This window comes from Tasmannia lanceolata, unplaced genomic scaffold, assembly GCF_043159265.1.
Source record: "Tasmannia lanceolata isolate RefF3 unplaced genomic scaffold, GAP_Taslan_0.1 ptg000015l, whole genome shotgun sequence".
NCBI lineage: Eukaryota > Viridiplantae > Streptophyta > Magnoliopsida > Canellales > Winteraceae > Tasmannia > Tasmannia lanceolata.
In genome coordinates this window covers 43827068-43847738 of record NW_027518692.1, presented here as the reverse complement: position 1 = coordinate 43847738, position 20671 = coordinate 43827068, and the positions used below count along the sequence as shown (strand labels likewise).

The 20671-nt window shown below is 38.2% G+C and overlaps 1 protein-coding gene across 1 annotated transcript; it reads right to left on the bottom strand.

The window, feature by feature from the left end:
• Positions 1 to 573: 573 nt before the first annotated feature.
• CLC-E (chloride channel E) lies at positions 574 to 20331 on the bottom strand. Its single transcript, XM_077356276.1, has 7 exons — positions 19696 to 20331; positions 15090 to 15480; positions 10586 to 10786; positions 9594 to 10060; positions 4051 to 4593; positions 1325 to 1542; positions 574 to 1204 (listed from the first exon to the last, which is right to left on the bottom strand). Exons 1-7 carry the CDS (start codon positions 20089 to 20091, stop codon positions 1144 to 1146), a joined length of 2277 nt encoding a protein of 758 aa, XP_077212391.1. The 5' UTR covers positions 20092 to 20331; the 3' UTR covers positions 574 to 1143.
• Positions 20332 to 20671: the final 340 nt, after the last annotated feature.

The following is a 20671-nucleotide window of genomic DNA, read 5'->3' as shown; positions in this document are numbered from 1 at the left end:
GTCTTCTTCCTCATGTGTCACAACATAGGGTTTTGTCTTTACTTTCCAAATGAAATCCCATTTTGCTAGCAGCCCCACCTTTGAAAATATTTCCTAGCATCTCTCTCTCCCCCATATTGGCCACACCTGATTATCTCTTCCATATTGGACACACCTGATTGGATGATCCTACAACCTATCAATAAGAGAACTTTATGGACTTGCCATGGTAAGCTCTTGATGTCACAAATAAGGTTTTCATATGGCATGGGACAATGGCCAAGCAGGTCCATTCAAAAGGATCAGTGCTCTTGATCACACATGCGTAATAGATGAGACTCAAAGTTGATCAACAGAATCATACACACTCGTATTAGATGAGACTCAGTTGATCAATAGAATCATATCTCAACCAAGATCATTTGGGCAGTGAAAATTTACGCTCTCCCTTCTTATCTCATAAAGTTTATACACACACATAATATTCCATGGATCATATATGTGCTGATGCAATTTTCTTGTACACATATTAGCCATTGTGACCCTTCAAGTCAAGAGACGATGCCAGCACAAGAGTAAAATCAGATACAAATATTAGAACAGAGGAGTTTACTCCACTATATAGACTGAAATATGCCTACTGCTTAACATATATAGAATTTGTAAGACATAAATTGGTCAAACACACTGTAAATTGATGGAAAAACATTGCAGTAGCATCATTTTTTGTTGTTGTGAAGCATTAGGTTGTTTGGAAGTGTTACAACTTCAAGAAAAATGTATTCTCTTTCAAGAAAAAGTGAGCATCCGTCTTTTCTTTGAGGGAAGCACTGCTGCCTTATTTTGTGGAGCAGTCTTCAGTCTTTTCATTGAGGGAAAACTTGAATAATAGAAAGCACCAATTTTGGCTTTGAAATTGACAATCATCATTTTTTTCCAACTTCTGCACCAACTCTTGAACTATGTTGCCGTATAGAAAGTTGTCTGGGAAGTCACACTTCATCGTTGGGAAATTTACTTGAATTATTTCCATGTATATTCATTCCTCATTATCCACAACTAAGAATCTGGGCTCTATAGTGGACAGGAAATTTACTTGAATGATAGGAAGTTGTAAGAGAAGTCCGGGTTCATCGTTGGGAAATTTACTTGAATGATTCAAAACTAAGAATCTGGGCTTTTTAGTGGAGAAGATTGGCTGAGAAATTCTTTAGTTGCCACAGCTCTGGATGCCATTAAGAGAGAAAAGAGTGAGTTTCCAGTATGTAAACCTCTGCAATTTGCTTCTTGCACTATTACATAAACTAGAAGATATACCATGGAACCAAAGAGAAGTAAAATAAACCTGCAAGTGAGGGTGATGCATTCTCTGTCTAAAACACCAATAGGGTATCCTCGTTTGTTGTCTTTGATGTGTTGTGACACAACGGGAAGTTGATTCACCCCATGTCTGTCCATAATACTTTGTGCGTAAAGAAGACTCATGTTAGGTGATGCTGTCCATACATTTCGACATTTTTCACCATCAAAGTGCCACATTTCAGATACCAGAAGCTTACCCACCTGCCAGACACCAACCGGTAAGTAAAATGTCAATGAGTATTGAAATTGGATCAGAAATCAGTTTCACAGTTTTTGAATTTGATACGGCCAAAATTTGAAACTATGGAAATTTGAAAGAGTTCATAATATTGGCAATGGAAAATGGAAAGCTTCATTAGAAAGTTTGGATAATTAAACTTGCTTGGAAATATGCAAGGTTCGATGTTGTTCATTAAATTATGTCTAATCCACAATAAAAAAGGAAATCATGTGGGTAGGCAATGGTTTCATTTCTTTCGACGTAGGTGGAGTGGTCAGTGGAAGAAAGAAAGATCTATAGAGGTGGGCACACGTTTGAATAGAGAGACATCGAGAAAGAGAACAAAAGGAAAATGTGGTACATTTGGTATTTTAGATAAGGTGAGCTCCAATTCCAAGTGGATGGGGACAGGGATAGGGGTTTCAAAAGAATTATCATCGTGAAGAGATACCTATATAAAAATTCTTTTTCTAAAAAATCCTTCTCTTGCTGCCAAAAAGGTTTTAAATTTCGGTTTTGGTTTCGATTGCCATGGAAATGGAAACATTTTGGTTTTGGTCGGAAATTTCGGTAGGAATCTTGTAAAATCATGGAAGCGTATGGTAATATATGCAAATGATATAATTTTAAGATAGAAAATTCAGAAGATGTTAGAATAAGTGCAAATGCACACATAGAAACCATCATATAACCAAAAAGTCCATCCATAATGGTTTAACAACATCGAACACAAGTCTAATAATTCAGTACATGCTACATTTCATATGCACGCGCTCACGCGCGCGCACACACACACACAGATATATATATATATATATATATATATATATATATATGTATTGATCAAGAACAGTACATATAAATATATACATGATACATACACAACATTCCACATGCAATTCATATGAATATAATTATGTAACACATATTGATATAGTATACAACTAATACAGTTTCGGTTTGGTTTCGATATGTATTTCGGTTTAGGTAAGAGTTTCGATGGGGATGGAAACGAAAAATTTCCGATCGTTTCATGTCTACTCGCACAAGCTCATAATAATGTATATGTATATATAATTATATACTCTATTATAGGAAATGATATTGCCACCTGCTTTCTCAGTATTTCCACCCCATCTTGTTCCTTTTTCCCAGAAAATGAAGAGAAAGATAAACCAAAAGTGCTGGAAATACAGTCATTGACAAATAAGGAAGGGTGGAAATGCTGGAAAAGAGGGTGAACATATGGTTTTAAATTTTGGCTGAAACATTTCGTTTTGGCCAGAATATTTCAATTCCGGCTGCTACCGAAACGAAACCCACTTGGATTCAGTAAATACAATATCTCGCCTGAAATTTCGGAAATTAGCTCGTAATTTCGGGATTTCATTAATTTTTCAGTTGAAATTTGCAAACCATGCAACTTTTTAGAATAAAAAACAAAGACATTTCGAAAGAAAACCTGACAAAAATCAACTCCACTCATAGAAAAGAGAAGAACCATGAGATTTCTTTAAGATAGTTCTAAAAAAAAAAAAAAAACCAGTGCTGATGAATCTTGCTTGGATTTCGGCCGTCATTTCGTACTGAAACTGAAATTTAAAACCTTGAGTAGAAATAAGGCTTAATGAAGGGAGAAAGAGACATTATTTATTCATTCACTAAAGAGGAAGACTATTACAATACATTATCTATATATATGCTGCTAATATCGGCACGAACATGTTTTGATAATGAAACAGACTTACCTTATCATATATGTTTAAGAAGCTGTCAAAGGTTTCTGAGAGCTTTTTGGAAATTAACAGGCCTTTAAGACCTCTGTGTGTGTGTGTGTGTGTTTCACTAGACAAGAATGCCCTTAAGTTCTATTTCTAGCACTCCCCTTCGACCTGGTATGTTTCCTTCAAACATTGACAACTTGTCAACAAAAAAAAAATGATCAGCATTTAGTTCTCTTTTCTCAATGCAGCTGCTATCCGCGGCAAAAAATGAAAATCTATTTCTTCATCGTTACTCCTGGCATGAAGGGAATGATTATCACACTAGAACAAACACAGAGAAGGCTTTACATTCAGCTTTGGCATCAAATGTGTAAACTACATCAAATATGCAGCACTGGTGGCTAGAGCCTGATATTCTGCTTCACCACTAGATCTAACTAACATTATCTACTTCTTGCTTCTCCATGAAGGTTTAAATAGATCAAATCTTTGGGAAGGCAATCTCTGCTATTCTTGAAAACCTTTTTTGGTGAGAGTACTGTTGTACTATGGTTTTCTATTAATAGCCTTTTTGTAACTGTTTGAAAAAAAAGAAGGAAAACAACATCTAAAGGAATTTAGAAGGGCAAATTCTTCTAGGGATGAAAAGAATGAAAACAAACCTGTATCTTAATCTTATACTCAAGCCTGAATAAAATATGTAGCTTGCAGACATGAAGAAAAGGTAGATGTGTAGTTCAGAAATGGAGAGACTAGGTTTCTTACCTCGACATGCTTGTCTCTCACTCTAGTGACTTTGCTGAACTCTTGAATGTCTCCAAGTGTCAACAATCCTACGAGGAAGTTATCACTATCAATTATAAGCACAAAGGGCTGCTTCTCTGCAAGCATGAGATCAACTGCTTCCTTTAACAAAGTGCTCATCAGGACAGTAACATAACTTTTTCGCATTGCTTGTGAAACGTATATTCTTTCTTCCAATTTTTTGGCTTCAGACCTGGACTCTAATACACATAGTGAACTCTCCAATTCACATAAGTCACTTGTATGACTAGAAGTAGAAGATAATTGATTTGGATTTAAAGAAAAGTATTCAGGCTGTTGGATGAGATTGGTCTTTGCTTCCAAAGGTGACATTTTATCTCTGTCTTGTCGTTTTCTTGTCTGAGTTGATGCAATCCATGAAGATAAACCGACAGCTCCAAGCAGAGGTAGAACTATACGGTAGTCGTGAGTCAACTCAAATAGGAGTAACACCGAGGTCAGAGGCACCTGACATACACCTGCAAGAGTGGCAGCCATCCCTACCTGCACAGACCGTAAAATAAAAAAGAGATCGGGGACATGTACACATCTGCTTAAAGCACATCATAATTTAAAATCATCATAGGTACTGAAAATATTTGAACAACACCAGTATGATGCAGGCCATTGCATTAACTAATGTCAGACCAGTTCTTTTGCATATATTAGTATTTCATTTTAATTGGGAAGTCCAAAAGTTATCATCTTTCTTCTAGCTGACTTCCTGGAAAGGAAACGACAGAAAGGCACCAAAAAGGGAAGTAAACCAAAACAGTCTAGGGTTTATTCCTTTAAAGAATGAGGAAAGTGTTCCTGAGCTATAGCTCAGATAAGCTATCAGAGCTATAGCTCAAAAACACATGTGGCCCCACATTTTTGGGGGATCCAAAGCATTCATTTGGAAGGCCCTTCCACGGATAGGGTGTGTACCAAAAATCAGCCCTATATGATCATCCTAACCCAATCAAAGGTGGAGGGGAAAATGGACAGACAATGCGTGTCCATGTTTCTGCCCAATTTTTCCCTCCACAAATGGCAGGGTTAAGATGATCCTATAGGGCTGATTTTTGGTACACACCCTATCCATGGAAGGGCCTTCCAAATGAATGCTTTGGATCCCCCAAAAAATGTGGGGCCACATGTGTTTTTGAGCTATAGCTCAGATAAGCTTATCTGAGCTATAGCTCAGGAACACTTTCCTCTTAAAAAATTAGTACATTCTTAAGATCATATGAAAGAAATTGCTATCAATCTTCTGCAATTTCTCATTAATAATTCACGGTTTTGCTTGTATTTCTTAACCAATGTCAAATTGATCATGATAGGGGCCACAATAAGAGAGAACTAAACAAAATAATGGAGTCCTTAAATTTCATATGGATAATGGAGTCCCCAAATTTCATAATGAACAGCGAAAAAGTGAAGTTTATGTACTATATGATCTTTCAGTTGTACCTCCTCAAATGTCCTGTTAGTGTAGCACTTAGAAGATTCTGAGAAGATTCCTATGGCGTGGCTCTGGTCTAATAAAAATAAGGGCATTCCTCTTGTGAATTGGAAAGATGTTAGAAAGCCAATTAAAGCGGGCGGCCTAGGGATAAGAAACATAAAATTAGTGAATTAGTCTCTGCTCAGAAAATGTCTTGGGAGATATGGGGAGGAACCGTCTTCGTTATGGGTGAACGTGATTGATAGCAAGTATGGTGCCATTGTGGGCCATTGGGAATCTGACGATAGTTTTGTTCGTAAGGGATGCACTGTTTGGCGAGACATTTTGAGTTTTATCCATGTTTTTCGTGCCGGTACTCGACTTAGGGTGCATTCAGGTGATCGTGTTAGATTCTGGTATGATAAGTGGTGTACCCTATCTCCTTTAAGGGAGATCTTTCTAGATTTGTTATTGGTGTCTTCCTCAAAGGATGCTTTTATCAAAGACTGTTTCTTGCAGTTTGAGAGTAGGATTGTATGGGTCCCATCTTTCAGGCGAAACTTTTTCGATAGGGAGATACCACCAATGATTAGATTGTTTGAGCTTCTTGAAAAATGCTACATAAAGAGGGACGGCTCCGATGTAAGGGTGTGGGTATGGGATTCTTCTAGGGAGTTCTCTGCCAAATCGTTTTACTTTCACCTCTTGTCTAGCCTTGATTCACCTGATGTTGCTAGAATTTGGTCTGTTCCTGTCCCTCCCAGGGTTGGATTTTTTGGTTGGGCCGCCGTTCAAAAGCGTATTCAGACGGTGGACTTCTTAAGGGAGAGAAAGATGTTGATCATCAACCATTGTCCCCTCTGCATCGAGGATGGAGACTCGGTTAATCACCTCTTTTTTCACTGTAAGCTGGCTAGAGAAGTTTGGGGCAGTTTTTTGAAGAGGTTTGGCATTTCTTGGGTCTTCCCCATGGACATTTCACAGGCGTTGTAGTGTTGGTTCTTTTCTCCTGTTAACTTACCAACTTCTCCAAAAGCTTAAGCTATTGGAGAAAGGCGTTATTTATCTTTTATACTTTAACACTCCCCCGCACGTGTGACCCACTTGGCAAACACATGGCACATGTGGTCCCACTTTGGGCCGACCATCGCATGTGGATTTTTGCTATCCGGGAGGTTTGAAATTGAGACCTTTGGCTCTGATACCATGTTAACTTACCAACTTCTCCAAAAGCTTAAGCTGTTGGAGAAAGGCGTTATTTATCTTTTATACTTTAACAGAATCATCTAAAGAGCCTTAACCGAATTTTCTCCTAGTTCCTTCAGTAAGAAGCATCCATGTCAAGAGATTTAATTTGGGTCAAAGTCATGATCAAATAGTCCCATGTCTTAGGCATTGAACAAAATAAAATGTTGCTCTTCTCTTCATTGATTTTAACGTTGATCCCCATCAACTCGTTGATTAGGGCGTTGAACTTGTTTAGGTATTCTACTATTCTTGCAAAGAGCCTCCATCTTTCATTTTTTTTAATAGGTGATCTGGGATCGAACCTGCGACCTCAAGTTTGAGAAACAAAGCCTCAATCGTTGAGCTACAGGCCCAACCCCTCCATCTTTCATTTTCAAACTGTAGAGTTGCTATCATAGGAAGATTATATTCACAAACAATTTCCCTTCATACAATTTTTTTTTTTCAATTTGTCCCACAGCCCTTTCGTGCTTTCATTGTTCATAATCATCCAACATAAGAAGAAGATCCATCATTGCCACTCGATTTTTCTCCTTGAACTATTCATCTTTCATCTCTAGCAGGCTAAATGGTGAAAATCATTTCGTTTTGACTGAAACAGACGGACCATTTCGTAGCAGTAGCAAAACCAGTAAGTAAAGCTTGAACAAAACATACTGGTCAGAAATTTGTTCTGTATAGGTCCATTTCATTCCATTTCGTCTGTTTTGGACAACAAAACAGGATGAAATAGGGCAAAATTCCTTGTTTCACCCAAAATTGTATTTCCAAGCCTATGTTAACTTACCAACTTCTCCAATAGCTTAAGCTATTGGAGAAAGGCGTTATTTATCTTTTTACACTTTAACACTCCCCCGCACGTGTGGCCCACTTGGCAAACACGTGGCACATGTGGTCCCACTTTGGGCCGACCATCGCATGTGAGGTTTGAACTCGAGACCTTTGGCTTTGATACCATGTTAACTTACCAACTTCTCCAAAAGCTTAAGCTTTGGGAGAAAGGAGTTATTTATCTTTTTACACTTTAACAGCCTACAAAACCTACTTTCCAAGCCTTTTACATTGATTGGAATGGATCCCTATGGAAAAGGTACTCGTACCACTTTTGTGAATTTTGGGTTATCCGTGGGATTTCTCCATGGTGTTGTATCTTCTTCCATTGAAGAGGAGAGATTTCACGTCCCGTGAGGATTTGGAGCTTTTTGAAGTGAAGTCGTAGACATGTATTTGAAGTGCGGGTGGTTGAGAAAGCATTTGAGGTGTTTGATGACATGAAGGGAAAGAACGTTATGTCTTAGAATGCATCACTATTGTCGTATCGTTGATCTATGAGGTGGAGCATGGTTGTTAGATCGAGCAGAGAGGGTGGTCAAGAGAATGCCAATGAATCCCAATTATGTTGTTTGGGGATCCCTCCTTAATGCTAGCATAATCCATGGAAATGCACATACGCACGGTCTAAAACAGCTCATTAAGTGGTTTGTGTTGTGGATAGGCCTCAACCCAAAAATCTTCTAGATAAGGTGATCCTAATACACCGATTTAAATGCCATAGAAACAGATGGCTAAGAGAAGTCCATGATTTACGTCGTAAAATTAGTGGTCATTGGATCATTGTATTTGTTTTGCATCTCATTTTACTGGGTGCAACGGATCAACAGAAAAAGAAAACTTTATGGAAAAAATGTTTACTATGTAAAAGGTTACTCAGAAAATAGTTTTAAGACAATTTTACTTTGATTGGAACGAACCCGAGGAGAGAAAAACCACAAACACGTAATAGGGGCCGTGGTTTTAAATTTCGTACGTTTCGACCGAAATATTTAGGTTTCGGCACAAACCGAAACGAAATTCACATGAAGTCGTTTCTTTACAAGATTTCGCCGAAATTTTTCCGAAATTCAGAAATATCGCCGAAATGTCGCCGAAATTTTTATTATTTATAATATTCCTACCGAAATTTTAAAAATGTACATTGAAATGTTATAATTTCCACCGAAATTTCAACCGAAATCGCCTAAATTGACACCGAAATTTTAGACATTTCGGTCGGAATTAAAAAAATAAACGAAATCATAATCATATTTTTACATGATTTCAGCCCGAAATCGAAACATTTCGGTTTCGGTGGTGGCCGAAACCGACACCGAAACCGAAATTTAAAACCTTGATAGGGGCTTTTAAAATAAGAGAAGTGCGTGAAAGTAGGTTTCAACCAAATAGTAACCTGTTGGGTTCTATCAACCAAAACCAATTGAAAAAGAACAGTCCAAACATTTGTTAGAAGAAGACTCTTAGCATGTATTCATGCCTTAGGATTGATGTTAGGTGAATAATGATATGAATTAATAAAAATAGGAAAAAAAAAAGAACATAAGGGGTGAAGATTTAAGTGGTCCGGTCTCTGACCTACACATCCACGGGCATGAAATCTCTAATTCTTCAATAGGTAGCACCTAAAACTTTCTTGGAGCAACCCTTACGAACAACAGGAACATACGAAACATGATTAGAGTTTTTACAAAAGAGGAAAACAATGAGTGCATAATGAATGTGTCGAACTACAAAATACAACATAAAAGAAGGCCTATGGAAAATGATGTCCTAATGTGCCTTCACTTCGCAACATGGGATAACTATCTAATACGCACAAATGATACCAATATGATAAATGGTTAAAAGTTTTTTTTTCCTAATTAGCCATGTCAAAGCGTCTCAGACATGCATGCCCAACATTGAAATTATTTAAAAACAAAACTGCTACATAAGTAACAAGATAAATAGTATCATAAGTTTAGAATTGATATAACTTTAAAAAAAATGTTACCAGGCCATATGCTTGAGGTGACGCAACTTCCAATAAAGCAAGATGAAAAATAGGATCAGCCTGGGCGACTGCATAGCTAGCAAATTTTCCGTATGCCATCCCTGTAGCTGCACCAATGAAAAGAGATGGTGCGTAGTAGCCTCCAATTAATCCAGAAGCACGGCTCAATGCCGTCGCAACTATCTTTACTCCTACTAATTGAAGCAATAGATCAGCAGGGACGCCTTTGACAAATGGTCTTGATTCCAACAAAATGTCGACATTCTCAAAACCCCAGTACAAAACCTCTGGATATGCCAAAGCTATCATCCCAACAGCTAAGCCACCAAGTACAGGAAATGCAGCCTTTGTTATTCCTGTTGCCTTGTGAATATCGTCAACTGCCGTCAATGCAAATGACGTGCATCTAGATAAGGTTAAAGAGACCAATCCGCATAGGATGCCCAGCAGCAGATACAGAGGAAGTTCTGAAGATGCATTGGATCACACATTATCAGAATTTTATTTTTTTCAAGCTCTAATAACAAGAAGAAAATGTGTGGAAAAGGTGAATGGACCTTTCTGACAGAAAAACTAGAAGTACCAACTAGAATTTAAACACTTGATTGAGTACTTGAAAAAATGTCGAGTTCGCTCAACTCGATCAAGACTTGGGTCAAGCAGTAGGCTACCCAGTTTCCCTAAATGCAGAAAAAATTAGACCGAGTCCTCAAAAAGCTTCACAAAATACTTGAAAAAAAAAACTGAAAAAATCTTGATCGAGAAAACCCACTCAAGTATTCAAAAAAGTCAACCGAGAGGATTAAAGATCGAAAACTTAGATAATACCATCATCTTTCTAAACTCAAAAACCCAATTAAGTACCTTTTAGTTTCAGGTTGACTGAGACTCAAGCCCTCATCAAGTCCAAGCTTTCCAGTTTTTAAACTTGGTTCCACCTTAACTTATGGAGAATGGCAATCTTAGATGAAAATTACAGGGTAGCAATGTACCACTTGGAGAACGGAAATCGTATTCTGGAACCCTGAAAGCTGGATCTGATCCAAGACCAACTTCTGAAACTACGGATGCTATCACAGCACTGAGTATCACCATTGGGGTTGTATTTGTAAGTGATGATGATGAATCTGCTGGTGATGGCCGTAAGACAGATTCCACAGCAAAAAAGCAGCCAGCCACAGCAGCGTTGAAGCCTAATAATCAGAATAATAATTAAAATTGAAAAAATAATCATATTTTACAATAAATAAAGCTCAAAAAACATAGAACTTCATAAAAGTCTGCAAGTTCGAAAACAAATAAAATGAAGTACAAATACTCATCTTACCAACAGTAAGACCAAACTTTCAATTTTCACCTTGTATTCACAACTAAAAAGGGTGTATGCCCCTCAAATAGGATTAAATGACTTAGTCAAGAGGCAATTTTGGGAGGATATGGATAAAGTAGTCCAAGGGATACCACGTGGAGAGAAGTTATTTATAGAAGGAGATTTAAACGGGCATGTGGGAAGAACTAGTGGACGTGTTGAGAGGGTTCATGGAGGACTGGGTTTTTGAGAGGGTTTCATGGAGAACTCTAGGGTGTTTGAAGGGTCGTCTAAAACCCCCTATTGGTTGTATGTAAAGATTATAGCTGCTTGTATTCTTTGGGCTAGAAGTCTGCCCCTCTTTAGGTTCGTTTCGGCCTTTGATCTTTGGGAAGGGTGGCAGATTATTTGTAATGGAGGGAGAAAAGTTCAAAAATTACAACAGTGGGAAGCACCTTCGGCTGATATGGTAAAACTGACTTTTGATGGATCGAGCTTGGGCAACCCCGGTCCAGCTGGTATTGGGGCTTGTGCAGAGATTCAGAGAGTGCAGTTCTGTGGGCCTTTTCGGGGCCTATCGGTTTCTCGGATTCAAATGAGGCGGAAGTAAGAGCTGCATATTGCGGGATAAAGCATCTGGAAAGAGGGTCTTTCGATAAGGTCATAGTAGAGGGCGATTCTTCAAATGTTATATCATGGCTTTCGGGTTTTGCAGCTCCTCCCTGGAGGTTCCTTTCTTTAGTCGAGGAAATATCTGATTTAGTGTTAGGCTCCTCGATTAATTTTAAGCATGTAAGGAGGTCTGCTAATTCTGAACCAGATTCTCTAGCGAGATCGGGTGTGAATAGGCTAGGTTTGGAGTGGTTTGACTTCCTTCCCCCATGATTTTGTTGTAGTTCTTGTGCTCCTAATGTAATCTCTAAGGACCATCTCGGTTCTGTTTATTAATATAGTTCATGTTGCCATTTCAACAAAAAAAAAATGAGGCAGGAGAAGATATTTTGGAGTTTGCAGTGGCATATGATTTGATGTTAACAAATACTTTTTTTACAAAAAAAGATTCACACTTGATAACCTTTAGCAGTGGCATAGTGGCATCAACTGTAGCCAGATAGATTTTATTCTCACTAGGAGAGAGGACAAAGCTGCGTGTAAAGATTGTAAAGTCATACCCGGGGAGTGTTTAGTCACACAACATAGGCTAGTGTTGTTGGATATATGCATTAAACGTTGGAAAATAAAAAACAGAGATGTTAGAGACATCCGAGAACTAGGTGGTGGAATCTCAAACGGGAAAAACTAAATATGTTTAAGGATAGACTGCTTAAAGAAGGACTTTGGAGTCGTGACGAAGAGACTAATATTATGTGGAATGAGATGTCTAGTTATATCAGAAAAGTGGCTAGAGAGGTACATGGAGAATCTAGAGGGAGTGGGCCGCCGTCTAAAGATACGTGGTGATGGAATGAGGAGGTCCAAAAGGCGATTAGCTCTAAAAGGAAGTGTTATAAATGTTTGCCTAAGTGTAGAAATGAGGAGAACATTGAGAGTATAAATTGGCTAAAAAAGAAGCTAAGAAAGCAATAAGGGAAGCTAGAGGCAAGGTTTATGAGAATTTGTACCACAGGTTAGGGACGAAAGACACAGGTTAGGGACAAAAGAGGATGAAAAAGATGTTTACAAGCTTGCTAAGATGAGCGAAAGGAAGAGAAGGGACTTGAATCATATAAAATGCATCAAAGACGAGAATCAAAGATTGTTAGTAAAATTAATATCTATCAAGAATTTTGCCGAAATTTCTGAAATTTCGTCAATTTTGGTTTCGGAACGTTTCGGTTTCGGTCCTCACCCCAAAATTTAAAACCTTGCCCTTAATATTAGTTGGTCAGCATATAAAAATGCAACAGTTAATTATATTAAGGGCAAGGATTTAAATTTTGGCCGAAATCCGAAATTTCGGATTTTCGGATTTCGGTGAGGACCGAAACCGAAACGTTCCGAAACTGAAATTTTGAAAATTTCGGCAAAATTCTTGATAAAATATTTTTTTTATTTCTTTTACAAAATTTCAGCCGAAATTTCGGCTTAAGAAAATGACATTTTGAGCGCGTCTACCGAATTTCGGGATTTCGGTTTTGGTGAGGACCGAAATTACCCTCAAAACCGAAATTTAAAACCTTGATTAAGGGCAAGGTTTAAAATTTCGGTTTCGGCACAGATTTCGGACCTTGAAATTTTGAAATTTCGGTCGAAATCTGGTACCAAACCCGAAACTAATATTTTATTTAATATTAAATTTCGGCCGAAATTACAAAATTTTGGTAATATTTTTTGGGTCAAATTTCGGAAAAACCGAAATTTCGGTCGAAATAAATGACCGTTTCTGTTTTTACCCATTTCGGTGTCGGTCTCCACCGTCGAAGTTTAAAACCATGATTAAGGGTACCATCGGTAAGCTCTACTATTACTATTTTCGGAACTGATTTCACAATTCTCTTGTTACTGTTTTGTGAAGTGTTTTCACAGATCTATTATTACTGTTTTGAAAACTGATTCGCGAACTCTTTCTACGTAGTGTAAGGTTCATTCAAAAGCTTACATCTTAAGATCTGGGTGTTGGATTTATCTGATGTTTTGATATGTTTTACTGATCAATACTACCATTGCCACTTTATGATGATACTTCTTGATGTGACTTGAATTGTGGTTACCTTGGCTGAGTCATTCAGTAAGTATATTGTTGTGCACATATAATTATGATATGATTTATGGAATACTTGTTGAATGTGACTTGTATTCTGGATGCATATACAATTTCCTTACATAAGACTAAGTTTATTTTTATTATATGTTATGATGACACTTGTTTAACAAAAGTTGAATTGTGGTTGCCTATACCGGGTCCTCCAGTAAGATATCATCTGATTTTTGGTTACCTGAATTGGGTCCTCCACTAAGATATCTTCTGATTATTGGTTACTTGTACTAGATCCTCCGGTAAGGTATCATCTGAAGGGGTTCATCTTGGTGCTAAGAGAAGGTTGTAATTCCTAGTTGCCTTGGATGGGTGCTCCAGCGAGGTATCATCTGATTATTGGTCACCTGTATTGGGTCCTCCAATAAGGTTATTATCTCCGCCATAAGGTCACTGGAGATTGTGGCTTGTGCAAGTCCCCCGCTTATAATCCGTACCACATCCAAATGGGGTGCGTGTGTGTGTCCATGATGTGATGATGTGTCAGAATTTACTTGTGAGTCTTGATGCTAGATTCAATTATGAATTCATGAATATGTGATACGATTTGTTAAATTATGAAATGTCTTTCAAAGCAAATTGTAGCATTTTTTACTGAATGAATTGTGATTATTGTATTTCTTATTATATTGTAACATGACATGATTGGACATAGTTTAGCCTTACAAAATATGTCTTGGTTACTTACTGAGCTATCTAGCTCCCTATATTCCTTTACTTGATTTTGTAGAAGTTATGGTGGGGGTAGTGACCAATGAAGATTATTGTGAGACTTTGAAGAAAAAAAGTGAGAGATAGAATAGTTTATTTCTGTGTTTACAGGTGATTTCTATACGAGATAGTGTTTTATTTGGGAAAAATCTGGTGAGCTTATGATGCACAGGACATATGTGAATGGGTGAATGGAGGTAATCATGGACATTTTGTTAATAAACATGTGGGAGTTCTGTGGGTTTAAAGAAGTTTTTAAATATCAGTATTAGGGCTTATGTAATAACTCTGTACCTTGCTTGCGAAGATTTTTTACGGCGTCACGCCGCAGGATCTCCGGGTCCCCGGGCGTGGATCTTGACAGTGTGGGTTTGAACCCAGCTTAACTACGGAAAAGAAATATAGAGACAAAATTTTCAAATATGCATCCATATGATATACATTTAAGTCGAATCAATCATACAGAAGTAATGGGAAAAATGATGCATCTAGTATGTGGACATGATTTTAGTACAGCAAAATCAATATCCATCCAATAAATTGTGACCTTGTCAACAAAATGGTGCAGTTACGCTAATTGCTTAATGCATATGGGATGGATTAAGTGATTAAATGTCAGTAAATGGATGCATAATTCAATCAAAGTTCTGCTGTAAGGAATGATTAACATTTTTTTAATGGAAGGTCTTAATAACATGATAGTACTAGAAAAAGAACCAACCTGCGGAAATGCCAGCAGCTGATCCTGCAGCCACAAGAGACAGCCTTCTTTCACTATTCGTTTCAAATAAATTATCAACTCCCTTGGCAATTGATGCACCTATTTCAACACTAGGACCCTCAGGCCCCAAAGAATTCCCTGTTCCAAGGGTAACAGATGCAGCCACTGCCTTCAGAAATGGCCTCAATGCAGCCTTTGCATTAGATAACAGCATTCCTTCCGAAGTAGTTTCAAGGGCACTTCGTATGCTGTTCAATATCCCTACAATCACACCCCCACAAATGGGAACTAATATTACTCGTTGCCATATTTCTTCAATGGGCTCCTCCCTCAACCAAGAGGCACCTCGAGAAGGAATACCATCCCAGAAAATGTCACGTATTTCATACACCTAGAAAAAGGGGTGGAGTCAGCAAAATAAGAGATTTCCTTGTACTGTGAAAGCTGAAGGTTCGGCTGATGTTGAGAGGTACGCACCATATATGAAAGGAAAGGAAATACGGTGCCCACAGCAAAGTATCAACTAATAACAGAAAATTATTATTCAACGAGTTCTAACATCAAATTATTGTTAATTGAAGTCAATTTATCACCATTCAATCCATTTCGAGAATATTAGACACTAGTCATATGGGCTGACAGACGTGAGCACAACAAATCCAACATAGGGACACATCATATAAATATATGACATTTTTTTATGATTAACTATTAATTTTTCTTGTACTTATACAATCAATGTTTACAAATTGCGTCCTTGTCTTGAAAATTGGCCAATTTATCTTGGTTTCGGTCGCAACTAAGTTAATGAAAAGCTTGAAAAACTTGACTGTCATTGGAAAACTGGACTGAGTCAACTAGTTCAGGCTTCCAAAGTGTTCTGAGTTCAGTCCTAGTTCTTAAACATCATACAGTAAAACATATTAATACTGTATAAATAGTATAATAGCCTGACACAAGCAAGAAAAGAAAGATGCATTGTGGTTTTCCCAAATAGCTGTTTAGATGCCAGTGCAATAAGCATGACTAACATGCATGCCCATTAAATACTCTACATTTTTAAGAGGTGGAGTGTCCTAGTTGGATAGCTCCCAAAGCTTTGGAAGTGTAAGATTCATCAAAACAAATTCTACATGACACATAGTCCTTGCATCACAGAAAATAAAAGGAAAAAACCAAGAAAACGTAAAATGCTTAACGGACCGACCTGTATCTTCTTGGGGCAAGTTATCAGAGGCATGTGGGGTCTGCCATACGTAATGTACCCAACAGCTTCAAGAGCTAACCATCAGTAATGCATTTGATCATACATGTATGTAACACAAGGTTTTCAACACCCATGGTTCAAAATAATGAGCTGACTTGGCATCAACCATGTATTCGTAATTAATCTATACGGAATGTAGACACAATCATATCCATATGTTCCATACTAATGAATCCCATCATGTGATTTCTAGTCTTGCAGCTCCTAGTCTTAATATGGAAAGATAATTAAACCCAATCACTTGTACTGGCAGTAATATTCTGAACAATGTTCTAGAAATTTAATTGAATCATAAAATGTAGGTGCCGATCGAATATGAATCATGCTATAAGATCCATTTTACTTTTAAATTATAAGTAGAAGATAAAACATGCTTAAAAGATGTCAAAAATAAGATATGTTCAAATCAACCGCATTATGACACTCTGCATTAAAATTTGATCAGGTTATAGTTAGTTAACTCTAGTTCGAACAAGGGATCCAGGCGCAACGGATGGCCTCGGATTCTACATAACAAAATTTTCGCCCTTGTCGAATATCTAGGATCCCTAATTACTGCGTTTCCATGGTGATCAAAATAAAAAAACACAAAATGCACAAGAAATTATACGAAAACAATTACTCGACTGGTAATCTCTGATTGAACTACTACCTGCTTCACTTCGAAGCTTTTCAAGCACTAACGCCTCGGAAGTCGAAGTGATGGCACCTCGTTGACTGCAATGACAACAGAGGAATCTCAAAAAACTCTTCTTCTTGAATGGTGGAAGAATTAACTTTCAAGAACCAAAGAGAGAAAGAGAGAGAACTTGAGAGAATTTTTGGAAAGAGGGTGAGATGGAGAAAAACGTACAAAACTCCTCTCTCTCTCTCTCCTTCCCTTTTCACCTTTTATAATATGGGAGGAGGCGTCCAACCCAAGTTGGACATTTTCTCCCTATAATTTTTCCAATTTGGAATTATCCAAATCTCCTCCGATTATTTTGCCAAATTAAAACTTAGATAAAGAAATCTCTCTCTCTCTCTCTCTCTCTCTCTCTCCTCGAAATTAGAAACTCTAGATTTCCTTCTTCCATGAGAATTAATTACTTAATCTAATTAATTAATTATTCTCCATACACCACAACTATGGTATATACACCTAAGCGCATACACTACTGTTACAATGTAAATCCTCCCTGTATCTCATATAATAGATATCATTCGTCCGTGCAATCCATAAAATCCAAGACCCGGATTCTCCAAGAATCCTTGGGGGTCAAGCGAGTAATGAGTGGGATCGACGCAAGGATCCGACAGTCTATCATGCAGGACTCTCAAAGCCTCACTGCAACCTTGCTCTGTAGTCCAACTATGGTCGCACATAGGTAAGTGGCCCCCACCAGGACGTTATTATAAAGATGACTGTCAGATCATTCAAATATCCCTAATCACATCCTACATGTACGTCCTTATCGAATCATCATTTGCTGGGCTAGGTCCTCTGAGAGGCGGACACTTACTACACCTGGGCCCACCCAAAGGTATACATTTCAATCTAATAGTATGGGCCCACAAATGCATTTGCAAATTCATTTGAAAAGCAAACAATTGTTTTTGAAAACCTTTTGATAAACACTTTATCTAATCATCTAGCAAGACATTTTATAGGCCTGTGCCTGAGACTGAAACCGTAAATGACTTTCCTCAATATAAGAGGTGGGGGATTCTGCGTTGGGCATCCTTATTGACCTTGTGGGATACCATGTGACCCAATACTACCCGAAAGTAATCCCAAGTCAGAACCACCATTAGGTAGACTAAAGTCTTAGAGAGGGCCCACAAACCAATATGACCCCTCGAGTCTAAGGACATATAAATGGTCCAGCCTGGCAGAATAGCCTTATACTTATTCCTTGTCCACGGGCTATTCTATAGTGATCCGTTCAATGCGCAAACCATTTGCCTGCTTAGGGTCAGTGTTTGAGATAAGCCACCCCAATGAGTGTATAGAGGCAAGGTCTGATGCTGGTTTTGTACAGGAAGAGATGTCAAGTCTCAACCCCAACCAGGAACCTTTTAGGTTTGCAAAGAGCTAGAATATCATATCTTCCTACCCCTTAGGATATGTGAATCCATGGGCATGATATTCCTAAGAAGCTACCTAAGGACAAATGTGCGTCAGAATAAAAAAAGCACATCACACACTTCTTTATAGTACCCAGTGAATGTCATGAAATGAAAACTTTATTAATAAATAATGTTTCAACGCATCAAGAACTGGCTTTTAGAGCATAAACTCTAACAGTTATAACATATGGTAGCATTGCAAATAATCTTGAAAACAAAAAAGAATAACATGGAACCGAGGATGTACCCTACAGGTCCAAAATACTGAACCACATGCCATTTCCGGATTGAGAAACATTCAAAGTATATAGAGCATTTGGAACAATAAGAAGTTGTAGAAAATTCAGTGAGACTAAGACCGGTGTTTAAAAACGCAGATGGGATGCGGAACGTGGCCAAGAAAAATCCTTGTCGACTCGGCGCAGACACGGGCAAGAACGTGGTTGACGCGGTCATAATTCGGGAGAGTCAAAAGAGTTTTTATTGACCCTGTAGGGCAAAACGTGGAATGCGGATGCGATGCAACACGGAATGCGGCAAAGGTAAAAGGGAGTCGATTCGGGCGAGTTCCGAGTCGAGTCAATGAGTTTTTAAACACTGACTGAGACCCTATGCCATTTCCATACTAGAGAGAATTGTACAATCCAGAAAATACTTATGAGTTATGCCAGATGAGAAGCAAGTTAACTTCTCAATTTCCATAGGATTAAAATAGAATCAGTGGATTTAAACAACGCCGACATAGGATAGAATCAATTAGGAAAGCTTTATTGAGAAAAGATAATGCAACGGTGGAGGCATGTCAACTAATAATGATCTCGGAACCATAGTCTTGGCCTGGCTGCTTCATAGATGGCGGGGTTCGGCAGGAAGCTCTATATGTTTATCGGACAGTGACAGTGACAGATAGTCCAACACGAATCTTTCAAACACAGAATAAAAGCATTGAAATGGCTAAACACCATTTGACAAATAATAGGATTTTGTGCATAGATGCATCAATTTTGACAATGTATTTCTCAAATTATTTGTGGGCACGAGAGCAAAGAGATGTCTCTTATTGTAACAGAGAAATAACGTTGGAGTTTCATAACATAATTCAACTAAAATAAAATTGTAAGATGCAGCCATATATGTAATAAAAGAGGTGGTGTTGCTCTCTGGTAATTCAAGCCTACTTGCTAAACACATATATATACAGAGAAAAACAAGTAAACAACAGACAAATACCGCGTTGTTGAACAAGACGACCGCAAAGCCAGTAAGGAGGCCGACGAGGCAAGCGCTTATGATTACAAAACCCTGTGGGGGAATTGGAATGGCTTCTTCCATCACTGTTCCCACTCCTCTTTTCAGTTTCTTATTGAATTTCTCACTTCCACCACCTCCATTTGTACGTTGTTGTGCTTGTTTTTCAGGCAGGCAAGCTAGGGGTGCTAAACCCAGATGGAGATGGGATGTCTGAGGGCATAAAAGCCAACGACAAGGACAGCGAAACCCATTTGGGAACTTGGTGTGGGGAGAAGAACCCTTGAAGGTTTTGTTCCCAAAAGAAGCTAATGGGTGAAGAAGAGTAAAAGGGTTTGGAAGGCGGCATACTTGAAGCAGAGAGGAGACTAAAGCCATGAATGTACATAGAGATCGTTAATTAGTACATGAGAGAGAAAGAGAGGGTGCAGAGATGGATGGTAGACAAGGAAGAGGTTTTGATTCGACTGTAAACAAGAATTTTTTTTGATTTGCCTCTGTTTCTTTCTTCCTTCCTTCATAACAAATAGAAAGGGAACCAATCAGATAAGGGTGTTTCTATGATAGATACTCGTAGTAGAAGCAGATAAGGGTGTTCGTATTTAACAACTGTGTAAGTTAGCTAGCTTCTGTTTGGATGCTATCTAAGTAAGGGAATTGCCAATGTTCACCAAGGAGACAGGAATTGGGAATCCCTGGGTGCACCCAGTGTTTCCACTGTTTGGTTAGGGGTACATGGGGATGTAGGGAATTAAAAGACCTAAAAAGACCAAAGGGGTTAAATTCTATTTGTAAATGATATTTGTGTCCCTTCCCTTGTTTTTTTTCACGATTTGCTACGCTAAAATCCTAGGTGGCATGCCGCGGTGGGAGTGGGAATACCATCCATTTGTGCACAGACTTTCCTCACTTTCTTACACTCTTAAATCCCCTACAATAAGTTTTACTTCAGTCTTCT

Bases quoted from the DNA above. Each gene is read 5' to 3' on its own strand.
- CLC-E (XM_077356276.1), bottom strand. From the start codon at position 20,091: ATGGCTTTAGTCTCCTCTCTGCTTCAAGTATGCCGCCTTCCAAACCCT. The intron at 10,787-15,089 runs GTTGGTTCTTTT...TCTGATTATTAG, and splicing joins AGCTGCTGGCATTTCCGCAG to GCTTCAACGCTGCTGTGGCT. The intron at 1,543-4,050 runs GTAAGAAACCTA...GGTGTCTGGCAG, and splicing joins TGAGAGACAAGCATGTCGAG to GTGGGTAAGCTTCTGGTATC.